The sequence below is a fragment of the Notolepis coatsorum genome, assembly GCF_963971535.1.
Source record: "Notolepis coatsorum genome assembly, chromosome: 15".
Classification (NCBI taxonomy): Eukaryota; Metazoa; Chordata; class Actinopteri; order Aulopiformes; family Paralepididae; genus Notolepis; species Notolepis coatsorum.
Genome location: NC_140179.1, coordinates 46,703,414 through 46,722,303, shown reverse-complemented (window position 1 = coordinate 46,722,303; position 18,890 = coordinate 46,703,414). Strand labels below are relative to the sequence as shown.

The window sequence follows — 18,890 nt, the reverse complement described above, 5'->3', positions numbered from 1 at the left end:
TAACACTGACCCTTGCTATTATTATTATTATTATTATTATTATTATTATTATTATTATTATTATTATTATTATTATAGGTTCTAAGAAGGTTTCTGGGGGAAGACAACTTTCAGTGACAGAATAGACAGAGGCTGATGATCAGGGGGTTGAGTTGTGGCTAGAAGGTGTCCGCATTTCATTGATTTTTCACCTTAAAGGTTGTTTATAACTAGGGATGCTCGATATTGTCTTTTTTACCGATATTGTCCAACTCTTAATTTCCGATACCGATATCAACCGATATCGATATATGCAGGGTTTCCCCCCCAAAAAAAACGGAATAATTTCAGGTAATTAACATTACATATCTCTTGTTGTGGAATTAACACAACATTATGCATACTTTGACAATAAATTAAATCAGAATTTGTTCTTACTTGCTTGCCTGGGTAAATAAAGGTTATAGGAATAAAAAATAATATATATATTTTTTTTTGAAAACCGATACCGATATTTTTCGATATCACATTTTAATGCCAATATCGGCCGATAATATCGGACATCCCTATTTATAACCCTTACCTTAACCTCACCGTTTATAAACCTAACCTTAACCTCGCCGTTTATAAACCTAACCTTAACCTCGTTGTTTATAAATCTAACCTTAACCTCACCATTTATAAACCTAACTCTTACCTTAACCCTAACCTCAGTGTCTTTGTTTATAAACCTAACCCTTACCTTAACCCTCACTGGAGACATCATTAACGTAAAAATGATGACCCACCATAACCCTTTCACTGCCACACTACCAAATGGTTAACCCTTCCACTGCGGCAATACAGAAGGTTAACCCTTTCACTGCCACACGACAGCAGGTTCTGTAGTGGGATAGTAAAGGGTTAACCTTCTGTAGTGTGGTAGTGAAAGGGTTAACCTAAAAGAAAAAAGAGGGGAAAAAACCTACTTGTGTCATTATGGAATTTCAAAGTTATAATGGATGCTTTCTAGCCACGAGTCAGGAGGTGGAGTCATGTGTTGAGGAAGTGACCGGCTCAATAAGATGACATGGGATGAGTTCACAGGGTTCGCACAAGGTCCTTGAAGTGCTTAAAGTGCTTGATTTTTGTCACACAAAAAAAGTCAAGGCCTGGAATTCCTCGAAAACAGACAATTATTTAACAAGGTGCTTAAAAGGTCCTTGAAATTCAAATCAACCATTTGCATTGAACATTTTGTTCATCCAAGATCAAATAGTTCTGAATCAAGAAATAATTTTTTTTTCTAAAGTGTAGCTAATTGTCGGAAATTGGTTTTAAGCCATAAATATTGGATCCGGTTTTCTTTTCAATAAAAAACAGCATTTAAAAGTGAATTGTATCCTTTTAAATGCCCTTTTAAAATGGAAAATAGTGCTTAGAAAAGTACTTGAAAGTCCTTGAATTTCATTTTGAAATGTCTGGGAACCCTGAGTTCAGTTCACATGCTTTATTCTTTCTATTCTGCTGCAGCAAAACAAACTGACCTATCTCAAGCCCTCCCCTCTTTTCTTGATCCTACAATCACAACTGTTGATTCCCTCGGAAAAAAACTACATTTGTCAGAGGGAAGCAACGGTAGCAGGGGTTCTCAAAATTTGTATACCATGACCCCATTTTATTTAAGAATTTCTTTGGCGACCCCACACTTAATGTATTGCGTAATTTCAACCTGGAATTAAGGAATATCAAAATAAAAGCACAAGTTGTTGAACTTGATCATGCATATTTATTAGAACATTTAATTACAGCATGTTATCAATACACATTTATAAAACGAGGCATATTTAGCCAAATAATGTGGGTCGTGACCCGTAGTTTGAGAACTGCTGGATTCAAGAAAATCCAGAGGATCAAGAAAAGAGGGTGGGTTTGAGATAGTTCAATTCAAGGGGGGTATTTCACAAAGTATATTTATAGCTGTAATCAAACAGTTAATGATATTTTGTTCATGAAGAGTACAACAATGTTTTCAAACTTTATTATCTGATGTAAGTTAGAGTGTTGTGTCCGAATAAAGTCCACTCCACTGCTGTCGAATGAAGACCTTGTACCTCCAACTTTAGTAATTGGGGGGAAACATGGAAGTTGCCCCCCCCCCCAGCACATATTGATTGGATAATTGAAAGTTTCAATTCAAGCAAAATAAATAAATAAAAAGCACCAGTATGACAGTTGAAAGATGTTCAAACAGCAGCAGCAACCATAGAACTTGTGTTGATAGAATATACCTTTCTATCCATTGTAGTTCTGTGGCGGCCACCTTCTAATGTAGCGCAGATCTTTTCCCCAGTGCCTGTCCCATTACTGTGAACTATTAAGTGAACCAGAGTCATATAGAGAGAGAGTTCTGTCATTCACAGGTCAATTATCCTCCATATAGATATCACAAAAACAATGGTACTGTAGGAGAACGGGAGTCGTCATAGGAATAGTGAACTGTTGTGTGTTAGGGCAGAAAGAACTACTGAAATCCCGAAAAGAAAGTACAAATCTATATGAAAGTCCCACCCGTCTTGGACCCCTTTTGTTACAAGACAATAGTACTGGTCTGCTTTTAGCAGGCCTGGGTCCTACCACAGTAGCCCTGCCTGGAGCCTAGTGTACCTCCCTTGGTTGGGGGGGGGGGCTTTGCCTTTGGTTGACCAGAAGATATTTGGCCAACAAACGCCAGTTTTAAGCTATAGGCTAGCCGCTTCTCATTCGCTTCCATTCATTTGTGCTAAGCTAGGCTAGTGTGCAGCCGCATGGCTTTCTACTGAACGCACAGTGAGGAAATTGGTATCTATCTTCGTGTCCAACTCTGGAGAAGACTGGATTTCCAATACAGTTGGTGTGTTCCTTTAACTTGTGCCCTTTTTTTCAAAATGTCTATAACAATTATAATTATATGATTCAGTTCAGGGGAGTGTGATTGAAGAATCACTTGCATTGAATCATAGAATTTGTAAAAGGGCACAAGTGTGTGATTCAGGGGGCTGGAACTTTCAAATAATTTTCAAATCATGTTTGACATGATTGAGAACAATTTGCCTCAATTTATTTTATATCAATGACAGAACTCTGCTCCCTGACTGAATAATTTTAAGAAAACGATTTGTTCACCTTGCATTGCTCCATGTTTGAAAAATACAGATGAGTAATATTATTACCATAAAGGTTTTAAAGGAACACACCAACATTTTGGGAAATGCATCTTCCCCCAGAGTCAGACAAGAAGATTGATATCACTTTCCCAAAATGTTGGATTAGCAAAAAATGACTTTATAAAAATATATTTCTAAAATGATATCTATAATACTTTCATGCCACTCATTTTGTCGGCATAGGTGTCACATGTAGGCGTTGCATTTTTTTTTTAACAGTGGATATGGTGTGATTTTGGAACGAGACTCTTCACTAAGGTGTGTGTCTGGTGTGAGCTATGTTATAATAAAGCACTTGAGGCCAGCTGTAAGCTTCTCTGCAGGAATTTCTATGCTTTTTGAGCTTCAAATGATAGACTCAACTGACATGAACATATATATTTTTTTGTATGAACGAGACAGAAATTGTTAAAGTCTTCAGGGGCTTGTGTTTTTTTCGTTTGCATATAGTTTTATTTATCTGGAAAAGGTTTGCTTTGTTTTCTATTTTCTTCCTGTGATTTTTAATCGTCTGCACTCGATTGCGTGTAAATGTACATAATGTTTTGTAAAGAGAGGGAGGATGGGGGAAAAAAACAACTTGTAGTGTGATTTCTACTTTAAATATGAGCCTAGTTAATAAAAGGTTCACTGTATCCAAGTGTGGTCTCTTCAACAGGGTCTCCGTCTCTTGATGTCATTTGTTACCACAGACTAATTTCCTCAGCATCCTGCAGAAAGCCTTGATTATGCTTGATTATGGCAAAAATCATAATCACGATTATTTTCATTGATATTGAAATCACGATTATTCATTGATTTGAGAACATATGACAATGACTGAATCATCATCAGTCATCTCCTACAAGTTATCGAAAACGTTTCAAAATAACTGGAGAAACACAGCAGCTGAAACACCCTCTGGGGGAAGGGGCGAAGCGTACCGATGTGAAGGAGGAGTGCGCTGCATTTACAACACAAGACAAAATGAGAGCAACATGGATGCAGCACAATATCTCTATTATCTTGTTTTCATGATCGTGGGAAGATAACATTGAAAGTGAAACTTAAATTCACCCAGCCCTATGTCGTACCCAGGGGGACCGGGCGATATGGCCAAAGTATCGCATCACAATATATTTCTTAGTGTTGATGGTATAATGGGATATGACGGTATGTTGTTTTCCAAGTTTTACAACAGTATCTACACTCTACATGTTACTAGGCAACAAGGACACTGCCAGCTGTTTTTGTAATTGACCTATCTATTTTTTTTATCAATTTTTTTTATTATTACTTAACATGAAAACAAGACAACACAATACAATAACCATAATAACAATACACAGAACTTCACAGGGAGATAACAGAACAATAATAATAAAAGAAATAACAATTTATAAAAACAGAGTACAACATTTTAATTTAAAGGGGTACTATCTTACAATTGGCCTTTCCCAGTATTCAGTACCGTTTCCCGGCCGTGTGGCTCTATATCAATAACACTTATGTCTCTAATTCTCATATTGGCGCACTCTTCCAATTCCCCTCACCAAACTGAGTCATCTCAAAACGTGCATATCAGTGATGTCAGAGATTTCCAGCTGCATAACAATGTGGCAATTGTCACCAGGCCACACAGTGGTTGGAGCCCAGCCTCAAAACGGCTTAAGATCCTGAGGTAGAAAAACGCTGCCCCTGAGTACCCGACCAGAAATACAAAACAATGAACCTTTCCGAAAAACAAAAACCTACAGAGTGTTCCATAGACTCACAGGAACCGTGCAAAAGTGCCCAAACAGTGAAGAAATAGCAAAATAGCTCCCCCCCAATAAAATTCCCCCAGTTAAAGTTAAGAAGGACAAGACAAAAGACAAGACAGACAAGAGATTTCCTCCTTCCCCTCCCATGAGACCGCCGGACTCCCCCGAACAAGCACCTCAACCCCGCTCAGCCGCACACGGCGGTCCTGACCTTCTCAGCTGTTGCAAACCACAGGTCAATACCAGCCTGCCCCACCCCAATCACCCGCGCCGTGGATATCTCAAGATAAATCACATCCAACAGTGTTAGGGACCAGTTAATCACTGTGAGCTTCTCAGGCTCCTTCCATCTCAATGCTATTAGCTTCTTCGCTGCTGTGACGCCCGCTAGGACAACCCTTTTCAGTTGTACGGACGCGGGTAGTGTTGTTATATCGTTCAGGAGTAGCGTAACAGCTGTGAATGGGATAGTTAAGTCACACAGATCTGAAAGTTTGTCCGTTATTGACCTCCAGAAGCGGGCCACTGGTGGGCAATCCCAATACATATGCATATAAGTGCCAGCGGCCCTTTGAGAGCACAAAGTGCACCGAGAGTCGGTTATCAGTCCCATAGCAAATAACTTCCTAGGTGTAAGATAGGTCCTATGAATATAATTAAAATTAATTTGCTGGTGATTGGGGTTGCGGGAAGACAATGCCACATTTGCCCAAACATCATCCCAGTCAAACTCGGGGTCCAACTCCGGGATATCCACACGCCAGATTGTATCCAATGACAATTTTTTATACGTGGATTGAATTAAGAGCGTATAAAAGTCTGAGACAAACCCTCTGGAGGTCGTCCTGTCCACTATGAGCCTGAGGAAGGGGTGTGGTTGCAAAGCTTGAGCCCACGGCACGCCATGCGCCCTCAGCGCTGACCTTAGTTGAAGGTAAAGAAAGAAGGACTCGCCGGGAAGATAATAAAATTCTCTTAAGTCCTGAAACGCCCGAAGGCCGTTCTTATCATAAATATCCTCCAGAGTATGAACTCCCCTCCTTTGCCATTGAGGAATACTAACCGGCTTGTGCCCAACAAGTAGTTGCTGATTATTAAAAATTGGAGAGTCCAGGTGCCATGGGCATTTAACCCCACACGACTTCTGTACATTACGCCACGTTTGGATCACGTGAGTTATGATCGGTCCATACCTCAGTCGGCATTTCGAAATAGGGACAGTGGAGTACACTACATCCTGCAATCTTAGCGGTGAAACCGCCGCCGCTTCTAAGGAGCGCCAAGATACAGCCTCTACAGGGTCTAGCCAGCACATCAGAGGTCTCAGTGAAAAGGACCAGAAATAAAGCTTAAAATCAGGGATTGCGAGGCCCCCATCTTGTTTCCTACGTTGAGTAGTAGCTCTTTTGATTCTCGGGCGTTTGTTATTCCAGATAAACTTAGATACCATCGATTGTACCTTGCGCCAATGGTCTATTGGAGGGGGCAGGGGGAGCATTGAGCTAACAAAATTTATCCTAGGCAGAACGTTAATTTTGATTATGGAAGCCCGGGCTTGTAAGGAGTTAGGAAGGGACGACCACCTGTCTAGATCCTGGCGTATTTTATCATAAGTACCCGTGAAGTTGTACTTAGTAGTTTTGTAATTGACCTATCTAAAGAATTTGATCTATTGTAAACCCTATGCAAATTAATATTTGGATACTGTATGAACATCTCCCAACTCCCCAAACTGCACACAACCCTACCTTCCATAAGGATTAGATTAGATTCACTTTATTGTCATTACACAGTACAAGACAAGTGCAACGAAATTGTGTGCGTCTAACCAGGATGTGACAATCAACAATTAGTTGCAATGAAACACAGTATATATAGAGCCATCTGTACAGTAAAGTGCAATGGCTAGCATTGCAATGTGAAATGGTAAGAAACATCTACACAAGCTGTGGGCTACACAGGATATACAGACTGAAACATGGTGATACTACAGACTGAAACACTACAGACTGAAACATGGTGACACTACAGACTGAAACACTACAGACTGAAACATGGTGACACTACAGACTGAAACATGGTGACACTACAGACTGAAACACTACAGACTGAAACATGGTGACACTACAGACTGAAACACTACAGGCTAGAACATGGTGACACTAGAGACTGAAACATGGTGACACTACAGACTGAAACACTACAGACTGAAACATGGTGACACTACAGACTGAAACATGGTGACACTACAGACTGAAACACTAGAGACTGAAACATGGTGACACTACAGACTGAAACATGGTGACACTACAGACTGAAACATGGTGACACTACAGACTGAAACATGGTGACACTACAGACTGAAACATGGTGACACTACAGACTGAAACATGGTGACACTACAGACTGAAACACTACAGGCTAGAACATGGTGACACTAGAGACTGAAACATGGTGACACTACAGACTGAAACATGGTGACACTACAGACTGAAACATGGTGACACTACAGGCTGAAACACTACAGACTGAAACATGGTGACACTACAGACTGAAACATGGTGACACTACAGACTGAAACACTACAGACTGAAACATGGTGACACTACAGACTGAAACATGGTGACACTACAGACTGAAACATGGTGACACTACAGACTGAAACATGGTGACACTACAGACTGAAACATGGTGACACTACAGACTGAAACATGGTGACACTACAGACTGAAACATGGTGACACTACAGGCTGAAACATGGTGACACTACAGACTTAAACATGGTGACACTACAGACTGAAACACTACAGGCTAGAACATGGTGACACTAGAGACTGAAACATGGTGACACTACAGACTGAAACATGGTGACACTACAGACTGAAACATGGTGACACTACAGACTGAAACACTACAGGCTAGAACATGGTGACACTAGAGACTGAAACATGGTGACACTACAGGCTGAAACATGGTGACACTAGAGACTGAAACATGGTGACACTACAGACTGAAACATGGTGACACTAGAGACTGAAACATGGTGACACTACAGACTGAAACATGGTGACACTACAGGCTGAAACATGGTGACACTACAGGCTGAAACATGGTGACACTACAGACTGAAACATGGTGACACTACAGGCTGAAACATGGTGACACTACAGGCTGAGACATGGTGACACTACAGACTGAAACACTACAGACTGAAACATGGTGACACTACAGACTGAAACACTACAGACTGAAACATGGTGACACTAGAGACTGAAACATGGTGACACTACAGACTGAAACATGGTGACACTACAGGCTGAAACATGGTGACACTACAGACTGAAACATGGTGACACTACAGACTGAAACACTACAGACTGAAACATGGTGACACTACAGAGTGAAACATGGTGACACTACAGACTGACTGGTAGAAGAAATACTAGAAAATCATTTTACATTACATTACATTATAAAATCCTTATGAAAGGTTATTCCAATATCCAGTATTATTACTTTATCCAGTGTTACACAGCAAGATAACCACTCCCCAAACATTTCATGCACGGCAAAGATACACAGATCACATGCAAAACCTACAGAAGATTGACCAGATCTGCATTTAAAGGAATATAACGATGGTTTAGGTTATGTTATGTTATGTTAGTTTATTGAGTGCATTTGTACAAATGGAAATTATATATTTATTTCCTTTTCAAAGTTATGTAGTAAAGAAAAAGAAAAAAGACTCATTTAATCAGATGAATCACTTTATTCAAATTGAGGATTTAGTTTGAAGATATATAAAATAAAATAAAAAATGTATTAAAAAAAGAATTTTCTATTTTAATTTTTATTAAAAACGAAGGTTCGAACGTCCGTTCGAAAAACCCTGACGAAGTTCGAATCCCAAAAACAGGTTTTGGGGACATTTGAATTTATATTCAAAATGAAATCAAACATGTTCCGTTGTGATGTCACAGTATGATGTCATAATCAAACATTCTAGAACATTTGTGATGTCACAGTATGATGTCATAATAGAACCTACCTAGGTGACGGAACGATTAAGGCATTGCTGCAGCACAGCAAGTTTGATGACTATCACCGGCTAACTTTCTACCTTATAACCAGGCTACCTAGCCAGTACATCAGCTGACCGTCTACTGGGCGAGCACAGAGGTGCATAGCCTCGGAGAACCACCAACCATGACGTCACTGGGGAGCAGCAGTTCCTTGGCCACGGAGTACACAGTAAGAGTCCCCAAGAACACAGCTAAGAAGTACAGCATCATGGCCTTCTCAGGGGACAAAGTCAACTGCTCCACCTGGACACAGGCTCGTATGGAGCGGGACATGAGCGCGCGGCGGATGTACGCAGAGGACGAGAGCCCGGACGGTGCGGCGGGCAGCGAGTTTGGCAAGAAGCAGCGGGAGGAGGCGCGCAGGAGGAAATTTGGCATCGTGACGCGAGAGTTCAAGGTGGAGGACCAGCCGTGGATCCTCAAGGTCAACGGCAAGGCCGGCAAGAGGTTCAAAGGTCAGAAGAAGGGAGGTGTGACTGAGAATGCCTCCTACTACATATTCACTCAGTGTCCTGATGGAGCCTACGAAGCCTTCCCTGTCCACAGCTGGTACAACTTCACACCACAGGCCAAGCACCGCACGCTCACCGCCGAGGAGGCCGAGGAGGAGTGGGGCAGGAGGAACAAGGTGGTGAACTACTTCAGCATCATGGTGCAGAGGCGTCTGCGTGAGGGCGACCGCGGCAATGACGACGAGGACGACGAGGAGGAGAAGGGGGGCAAGAAGAAGAAGAAGAAGAAGAAGGGCCGCGGTGGATACCTGCGTATCACTGACCTGGAGGACAACCTGGAGCTGAGCAGCGACGACAGCGACAGCAGCATGGGAGAAGACGGAGAGAAGTCCAAGTCCAAGAAGGAGAAGGCAGCCAAGGCCAAAGGCAAGAAGAAGAAGGAGAAGAAGAAGAAGAAGAAGAAGAGCAGCAACAATGAGGCCATGGAGGACAGTGACGATGGAGACTACGAGGGTCTGGAGGTGGACTACATGTCTGATGAGAGCAGCTCGGAAGAGGAGCCAGATCAGGGAAAGCCCAACAAGGGAGATGATGATGTCCCCAAGGGAATTGACGAGGCATCCGAAAGCGAGGAGGAGAGCGAGGAGGAGAAACAGAACGAGGAGGAAGGGAAAGAGGAGGAGGAGGAAGAAGAGGAAGGGAAAAAGACCCCGGTCCAAAAGGGGAAGAAGAAGAAAGACAACAGCGCAGAGTGGGAGAGCTCGGACGACAGCGACATCGAAGGAAAGGTGGTCTCCGCTCTCCTCATGGTGAAGAAGCACACGCCTCCCAAGCGTGCGGGTGGGCGTGGCTCCGGAGGCAGCTCCAAGACGGGCAGTCGTCCCGGCACACCGTCCATAGACTCCGCCTCCACCTCCAATACACTCCGTGCTGCCGCCATCAAGCTGGAGCAAGGTGGGAGGCAGGGCGCCCCTGCTGACTCCCCTGCCGCCAAGAGGCTGAAACTGGAGCCCAGCAGTCAGAGCCCCGTGGCCTCAGGGAAGAGCATGCGCCAGCCGACCCCCTCAGGCAAACCTACCCCCAGCTCCAGTGACGTGCAGCTGACGGAGGAGGCAGTGCGCCGCTACCTGATCCGCAAGCCCATGACGACCAAGGACCTGCTGAAGAAGTTCCAGACCAAGCGCACAGGGCTGAGCAGCAAGCAGACCGTCAACGTGCTGGCTCAGATCCTCAAGCGCCTCAACCCCGAGCGCAAGAACATCAAGGAGAAGATGCACTTCTACCTCACAGAGTGACCGGTGGACGAGACGCCTTCAGTGCGAGAGGACAGAGAGAGAGAGAGGGAGAGAGGGGTTGGCCACTTCTTGCAGGAGGTTGAGGAGAGAAGAGGGAGGGATGATTCACTGACCTCCCCCATGTCTTAGTCTTCACATCAAGGTATCTGTCGGTGATTTCAAAAAATAAAAAGAGAACACATTTTGAAAAAGCTGATCTACCGGTATGTATGTAATACATTGTGCTGTGAGATGCGATGGGGTCTAACGTGAGCAACAGTAGAGCAGTAGGTGACGTATTATGTTAAGCGTTTTGTAATTATGTCAGCCGTATCCCCCACGTCGTCTACAGCAGCGGTTCTCAACAGGGGTGCCTTGAGATTTAATAATAATAATAATAATAATAATACTTTTTTTTTTTTTATTCTTTTTGGATTACAGAAAATGATCACTAAAGTGCTATCTGTTGCAGCTGTACTGTTTTCCTGAAACTGAAAATACCATATTTGGATAAGTTTGACCATTTCTCAAAATCTGAAAATCATTATTTAATAAAACACAGAAAAGGATCACCAACAGGGGCGGACTGGGACACAAATTCAGCCCGGGACATTCAGACACACCAGCCCACGCACCGACCGCGAGACCGGCCCACACAGCGGCCGTTATGAAACACTCGTCCAGTATTAAACAACCCAAGGCTGTGGCTAAGGAGTCAACATCAGGGAGACCAAATCTACACCCCGCCCCTAGATGTGCACTCGTGCACAGTGCACACACACACACACACGCACACACACACACATATATATCGTTACTTCCTGTCATTGGCATACGTTTTCTTTTTTTTACTAACATCTTAGTGCCTCATTAGCCTAGGGATTAAGGATACGTGAAGTATTAACTACACCATAATAATATTGAGGTTTTGATCCATAGAAATGTCTGCTACACAATTTCAGTTAGATTCGATTTATTGTCCTTTAATTTTGCACTCATGACATTAGTTGCTTGCCGTTTAATCAACACTTCCACCCAGACATCCATTCCAAGAGCCTGTTAGCTTTCCAGGTCTCTCTCTCTCTCTCTTGCTCTCTCTGTGTGTGTCTTTCTGTCTCTGTGTCTGTCTGTCTGTCTGTCTGTCTGTCTGTCTGTCTGTCTGTCTGTCTGTGTCTGTCTGTCTGTCTGTCTGTCAGTCACTCTCTCTGTCTCTCCCCCAATTAAACTGTCCTACTCTACATCACCAGCATGTTTCGCAGCAAGTCACTTGTTCCTTCCTCTACTAAACAGGTCTGTAATTTTATATTGTTCTGCGTCTTTTACTAGCAATTTTAGTTTTTTAATTCTAGCTTTTTCAGCTCCGCCATTTCTTTTTTTACAGGGGCCAATTTCAAATTGCATATCATTCTTGGTTGACACTGAAGTTAGTAAAATGCCATCCGAATTATGAAAAAGCTTTCTTGATGGAGAAACAGTGTATCAAAAATCTAAAAGAAGGAAAGATTTACTGTTTGAAATTCTCCCAGTTGTTACTGTAGATTACTGCTTCCCTCTGCTGATCAGCTCTTCCACCTTAGAGCTATATCTCCAGGCAGCCTCACATTGTTCACTAAGCACAACATTTGACGACACAGAAGCGAATCTTAATTCAAACAGCAATGGCAGGCAGCTCGCTGTTATGTGATTTGGAGAGTATGCCTTCATTAAAAGGACAACAAAAAATTTCTCTGAAGGCTTATATTGTCAGAGAATAGGCTACGGTGTCAGAGAATTAGGCTACGCGGTATGCTCCAAATGGCATTGAGTTTCTCTCGTTCGATGTCACGGATAGGCTAGGGGACACAAATTCAGCCTGAGATGTTCAGAGTCGCTCCGGCCCGCACGCACACACACTATTGTCACCTATGTGTGTCGTTGCGCTCTGGGTAGTGTATCTGTAGTAGAGCGCTGTGTAGGCTACATCATCTGGATGGACTGTTTCTGTGCGAGTGAGCATGCGCAGCGTACTATGGAATTTAATCCTGCCGGCGCCACTGCCGGCCCACACACCGGCCCTCACACTGGCCCACACACCGGCCCATACACCAGCCCACACACCGGCCCACACACTGGCCCACATACCGGCCCACACTCTGGCCCACACACTGGCCCACACACTGGCCCACACACCAACTCACACACTGGCCCACACACTGGCCCACATACCGGCCCACACACCGGCCCTCACACTGGCCCACACACTGGCCCACACACCGACTCACACACCGGCCCACACACCGGCCCACACACCGGCCCACACACTGGCCCACACACCGGCCCACACACTGGCCCACACATTGGCCCACACTCTGGCCCACACACTGGCCCACACACCGGCCCACATACCGGCCCACATTAGTGGCCCACACACCGACTCACACACTGGCCCACACACTGGCCCACACACCGGCCCACACACCGGCCCACATTAGTGGCCCACACACCGACTCACACCGGCCCACATTAGTGGCCCACACACCGACTCACACTGGCCCACACCGGCCCGCCGTACAGACCATGTAGCCTGGGAGATGACTGAAATCACTGCAAGAGCTAGTAGGCAATTTTTAAGCATCTTTCTGTGGCAATTTTTATTTTTACATCTAACTTTTTCAGCCCTACACTACCAAAGTGGGCCGATCGGAGGGGACTAAATGGGCCAGTCGAACCCCCCCATCGTAAAAAAAAAAAGTTAAAAAAAATTACAAATATATATATATTTTTTTGGACCAGCCCACTTTACTTCCGGCCTATCGGGATTTGTCCCGAACGTCCCGATGGCCAGTCCGGGCCGCCTGAATACTTTAGACAACAAATGTTTGTTTCCGCGTCTCTGATTGGCCAGGTCATGTGACATGTACGCCCAATCGTGGGACCGCAAGTTTCTACACTGGTTAAGCTTAGGCGCTCTTTCGAAGTTGGTTAAGGTTAGAGTTTGTCTTAGAGCATGGCGATAGAACGCCTGCCCTGATTCCAAACTCTTAACCTTAACCAACTGCGAAAGAGTCGCCTAAGCTTAACCAGTGATAAACTAGGCGGGAACTTGCCGTCCCACGATTGGCGCACATGTCACATGACCTGGCCAATCAGAGCGCAAAACTCGAACGCGGAAACAAACATTTGTTGTCGAAAGTATAGACGCGTCCGGGCCTGATCACCAAGTTACTCTGGATAAAAAAATGTACAGACAACATTGAGACAAAGCTTCCTGACACATCTCCATCCAAACTCTTGGAAGAACTCATTGAAATCTCATCTGATACCACCTGGAGAGCTAGTTTCAGAGTGTGGTGCTGAGTACCAAGTATCTCATGATGCAGCAGTTAAGGTGTTGATACCATTCAGCACCGCATATCTGTGTGAAGCTGGCTTTTCATCCATGACAGCTCTGAAAACAAAAATATAGGGCCAAGTTGAGCCTTGAGGATGACATGCGTGTTGCCTTGTCAAAGATCTCCCCACCGTATTATTAGCCAGCAGCAGCAGACCTCGCATAGAGCTAGAACAGTGGTTCTCAAACTGTGGTACGCGTACCACTAGTGGTACTTGGTGGTACTGCTGGTGGTACTTGAAAAATTTCCAAAAAAGCTAAAAAAAAATATATATTTTTTTTGCAGTCAGGCCACTGAACTTAGAAGCAGGCCAGGCCAGTGTTTCTGGTTGCGGCAGCGTGATAGTTAGATAATCTAAGTGGGGAACAACCAGGAGATCACTGTGACAGAGAGTAATGCAGTCTAAACAGTCATACATCTTTAATTCAACTTCAGCCCTGATCATAACCATTTATTTTTAGATTTCTTGTAATGTCAGATAAAAAATGAAATACTCCCACTTTTCTGTAAAGAGTTGGTGTTAAATCTGACATTACAAAAAATCCATCAAAATATGTGTTGCTGCTAATCATTGACACATGCCTAGCCTGTAATAATCCCCCCCAGAAAAATTTACTTTGCATTTGATATATTGTAAATATTTTACTTTTTGTGTGTTTTTTTTAACAATAATTTGTGATGCCATCACACAAACTGGATTTAAAGGGTAAACATTCAAACATGTATTGAATATGTGTTTTCTTTTCTTTTTTACAATAATTTGTGATGCCCATCACAAACACTGGCATTTAAAGGGTAAAATTTCAAAAATTCTTGCACCAACCAGAATGCAGGAAATTAAGTTTTTGTAACAAAATAATTGTGTGTGTGTGTGAGTGTGAGAGAGAATGACGGACAATTGCTTGCTGTGTGAGAGAGGGAGAGAGAGAGAGAGAGAGATAGAGAGAGAATTAAGTACATTTGCTGAAATACAGTTGTTCTTAATTTTCTCACTTGCTATGTGAGAATGTTAGTTATTATGTTCTCAATGCCCCTTGCATTGTATGAGTTGTGTGGAAGCGTTTGTTAGTTCTAGTGCTATCCCTTTGTACATTGTGGCTGTGTCTGACAAAAGTTAACAATAAATAATGGTATTAGGAATACATTTGCCTCCTGCGTGAACTGTGCATAGCTGAATAGACTGTATTTTAACGCCGGTCATATGGTGGTACTTGGAGAGCCAGCTACGTTCTCAGGTGGTACTTGGTGTAAAGGGTTTGAGAACCACTGAGCTAGAAACAAGTGCTTATTTTCTGTATTTATTCATATTTTTCTGAGAAATGGTAAGTTGTGATCATTTTCTGTATTTAAAAAAATACATGATTTTCTGTTTTTGAGAAATGGTCAAACTTATCCAAATATGCTATTTTTATGGAGAACAGTGCAGCTGCAACAGATAGCACTTTAGTGATAATTTTCTGAAATTTTATTTAAAGAAATATGCTATTTGATTAAGAGGGAGGGATGATTCACTGACCTCCCCCATGTCTTAGTCTTCACATCAAGGTATCTGTCTGTGATTTCAAAAAAATAAAAAGAGAACACATTTTGAAAAAGCTGATCTACCGGTATGTATCTAATACATTGTGCTGTGAGATGCGATGGGGTCTAACGTGAGCAACAGTAGAGCAGTAGGTGACGTATTATGTTAAGCGTTTTGTAATTATGTCAGCCGTATCCCCCACATCGTCTACAGGGAACAACAGAAGGGGTTTATATGGGGGAAATATGGTTTAATCTCAGCTTCACTTGTCAGAATTTCTTACTGAATGAATAAAAATATCTGTTTGTATTTGCCATCCAGCCAGCTACTGAGGTTTATGACTTCTTTCTGTTTGTTGGACACTTTGTTTTTGGTAATAAAATCTAATAAAATCAACAACAACAAAAAAAAACTTTAAAAAAAAGAACATTCTAGAACATTTGTGATGTCACAGTATGATGTCATAATCAAACATTCTAGAACATTTGTGATGTCACAGTATGATGTCATAATCAAACATTCTAGAACATTTGTGATGTCACAGTATGATGTCGTAATCAAACATTCTAGAACATTTATGTATATTCAACAATTCTCAACAAGATCTCATTGCGCATCTTTGAAGACTACTGAACAGATCAACTGTTAAGAAACATGTGTGATTGTCTTCTTTGGTACAGAGAGGACCATCCTAAGGACTGATACAAAGTGCAGTGGTGGGTGCGAGAACCTGTACCCGTTACAAAACGTATGGCAGTATGGTACGCAGAATCCAGCTTTTTAAGCAGGGAGGAAGGAGCATGCATATAGATCACATCGCCATAGTCTAATACAGACAGAAAGGAACTCTGCACAATTCTCTTCCTGGCTTCAGACGGGAAACATTTCTTTAACCGGAAGAAAAAGCCCAGTTTAAGTCTAAGTTTTCTCAGTAGGTTCCCAATATGAACATCAAAGGCCATCTTTTCATCAACCCATATGCCCAGATATTTATAGGATGCTACTTTGTCAAGGCATGTCCCTTCCAGTGTCAGAATCGGAGGGACAGCTGTATTAGCTCGAGAGCGAGAGAAGGTCATGTACTTGGTCTTTTTTGCATTAAGGACCAGTCTTAGCCTTAGCAAGGAGTGTTGCAGTGTATTAAAAGCATCCTGTAGACGCGATTGGCCAGTATGAATATATAACATCTATATCAGGGGTAGGCAACCCTAGGCACGCGTGCCTGCACGCGGGGGCATTTTCATGGGCACAGGGGGCAGCATTAAAAAAAAATTTAATAATATTTTTTTTTTGCTTTGAAATATTATAGTGAAATATTTTGCACTGTTGTGCATTTATCTCAAAATGTGAGTATTACCAAGTCAACTTGTGTTCTTAAAACAATGACAATAAACATAGTTTTATTAGGTTGAAATAATGTGGTTGTGTACTTATTTTTCTGTTAACTTATTATGGATTGAAAACTGAAAACCTTGGGCGGCTACGTGGCGTAGTGGGCAAGGCGCTCGCCACGAATGACGGAGACGCTGGGCTTGCCTGTTCGAGCCCAGCGCTCCACATTGCTTTCAGTTTAGCTGGCCGTCCATACTGATACACATTGGCCGTATCAGGGGGTGGGAAACTGATGGGTGGGGATCGGGCGTTGTGGACAGCGACTCCTACAGGTCGGTTGGTGCGCCTGCGCAGTAGAATCAGGAAGTGTCGGGGGCAGCGTGAACCTCCCACGCGTTACTCCTCGCCACTGAGAGATCGAGCTGCGCAGGTGAAAATATGCGACTGCTGTTACCTCAAGTACCGGAGGGGACTTGTGCTATGTATGACTTAGTCCACATTGCAGCCGGCTTGTGGGAGGCAAGAAACAGCGTTCGTGACAGGGGAGGGTTGAATTGGATGATACGAAATTGGGATGGGAGAAAAATAGAAAATATGTGAGAAAAAGTGGATCAAAAAAAGAAAACTGAAAACCTTAATGCACAGTAACTGAACTCAATATTTTTAAGTTCTGGTAACTTATTATTTTCTTTTCTTTACAGTGTAGTCTTGCAATCAATCAAAACTTATTTACACGATATACCTCACATTCACCCTCCATTCACATCCTGGTGTTCTCCATTAGGCCTGTAGGTGGAGCTATGACAGCACACGTACAGTACACACACCGATGGTGTGTGATGTGTCCAAAAATGAATGGGCAAATGTGAAATGGTCGCACTGTATGCAGCTGTTTGTCTGCATTGCATTCCCCCCCCCCCAACTCAGATTTAGGGTTGATACAACCATCATAATAATATTGTTAATAACAACTAGACAATTCCGCGCGGGGGAAATTGTGAACGTGTGGGTGACGCCTGTGCACCGCCGGCCAACGGGAGAGGGTCTCTCGCAAGTCTATGACAAACGGTTCAAAGGATACAATAAGGGGGCGCGAGGGCGGTCAGGTGGCGTAACGGAGATTGCGTTCATCACCAAACCCCGGAGCGGCTAGATTCGCCTGTTCGAATCCAGCTCACAGCTCCGGGGTTGTCACCAGCTTGGCTGGCCGTTCACACTAATACAATTGGCAGTATTAGAGGGTGGGAGAAGCTGGCGAGGTGGGTCCGGGTCATTGTAAACAGCGACTCCTACAGTTCGGTCGGGGCGCCTGCTAAGCGCGGATAGGACTTGAGTGGGATAGTGTGATCCTTCCACACGCTACGCCCTCTCAATGAGAATCCGCGCTGCCAGGTGAAAAGAAATAATAATAATAATAATAATAAATCAAATTTATATAGCGCCTTTCATAGAACCCAAGGTCGCTTTACAATCAGGACAAAAAATAGGGCAAGGAAAGTAGGGGGGGAGGGGGAAGAGGGGATGAGGGAAAATAGGGGATAATGGACCTAATTTAATCTAAAACTAACTGATGGGGAAAGCCTTGGTGAAGAGGTGTGTTTTTAGAGCGGATTTGAAGGTGTCCAGGGTTGGGGCGTTGCGGATTTCGGGGGGGAGAGAGTTCCAGAGGGTAGGGGACGCCACGCTGAAGGCTCTGTCCCCAAAAGTCCGTAACCTGGTGCGAGGGATGGAGAGGAGACCTAGATCAGAGGATCGTAGGTTCCGGGATGGAGTGTACTGGTGGAGGAGATCAGACAGGTACCGGGGGGCGAGGGCATGGAGGGATTTGTAGGTGAGGAGCAGGAGTTTGAAGGTGATGCGGAACCGGTTCCGCATCACCAAGAAGCGGTTGATTGGCTAGACGTGTGTCGGAGGAAGCACGTGATAGCCTCCACTCTCCCAGACCGAC

General features: G+C 43.5%; 1 protein-coding gene across 1 annotated transcript; it reads left to right on the top strand.

Moving 5' to 3' along the window:
• Positions 1 to 9,115: 9,115 nt before the first annotated feature.
• Positions 9,116 to 10,738, top strand: LOC311241329 (general transcription factor IIF subunit 1-like; the record flags this gene model as incomplete). Its single annotated transcript, XM_084330113.1, has 1 exon — positions 9,116 to 10,738. The coding sequence occupies one exon, from the start codon at positions 9,116 to 9,118 to the stop codon at positions 10,736 to 10,738; it is 1,623 nt and encodes a 540-aa protein (XP_084186239.1).
• Between the last annotated feature and the right edge of the window lie 8,152 nt (positions 10,739 to 18,890).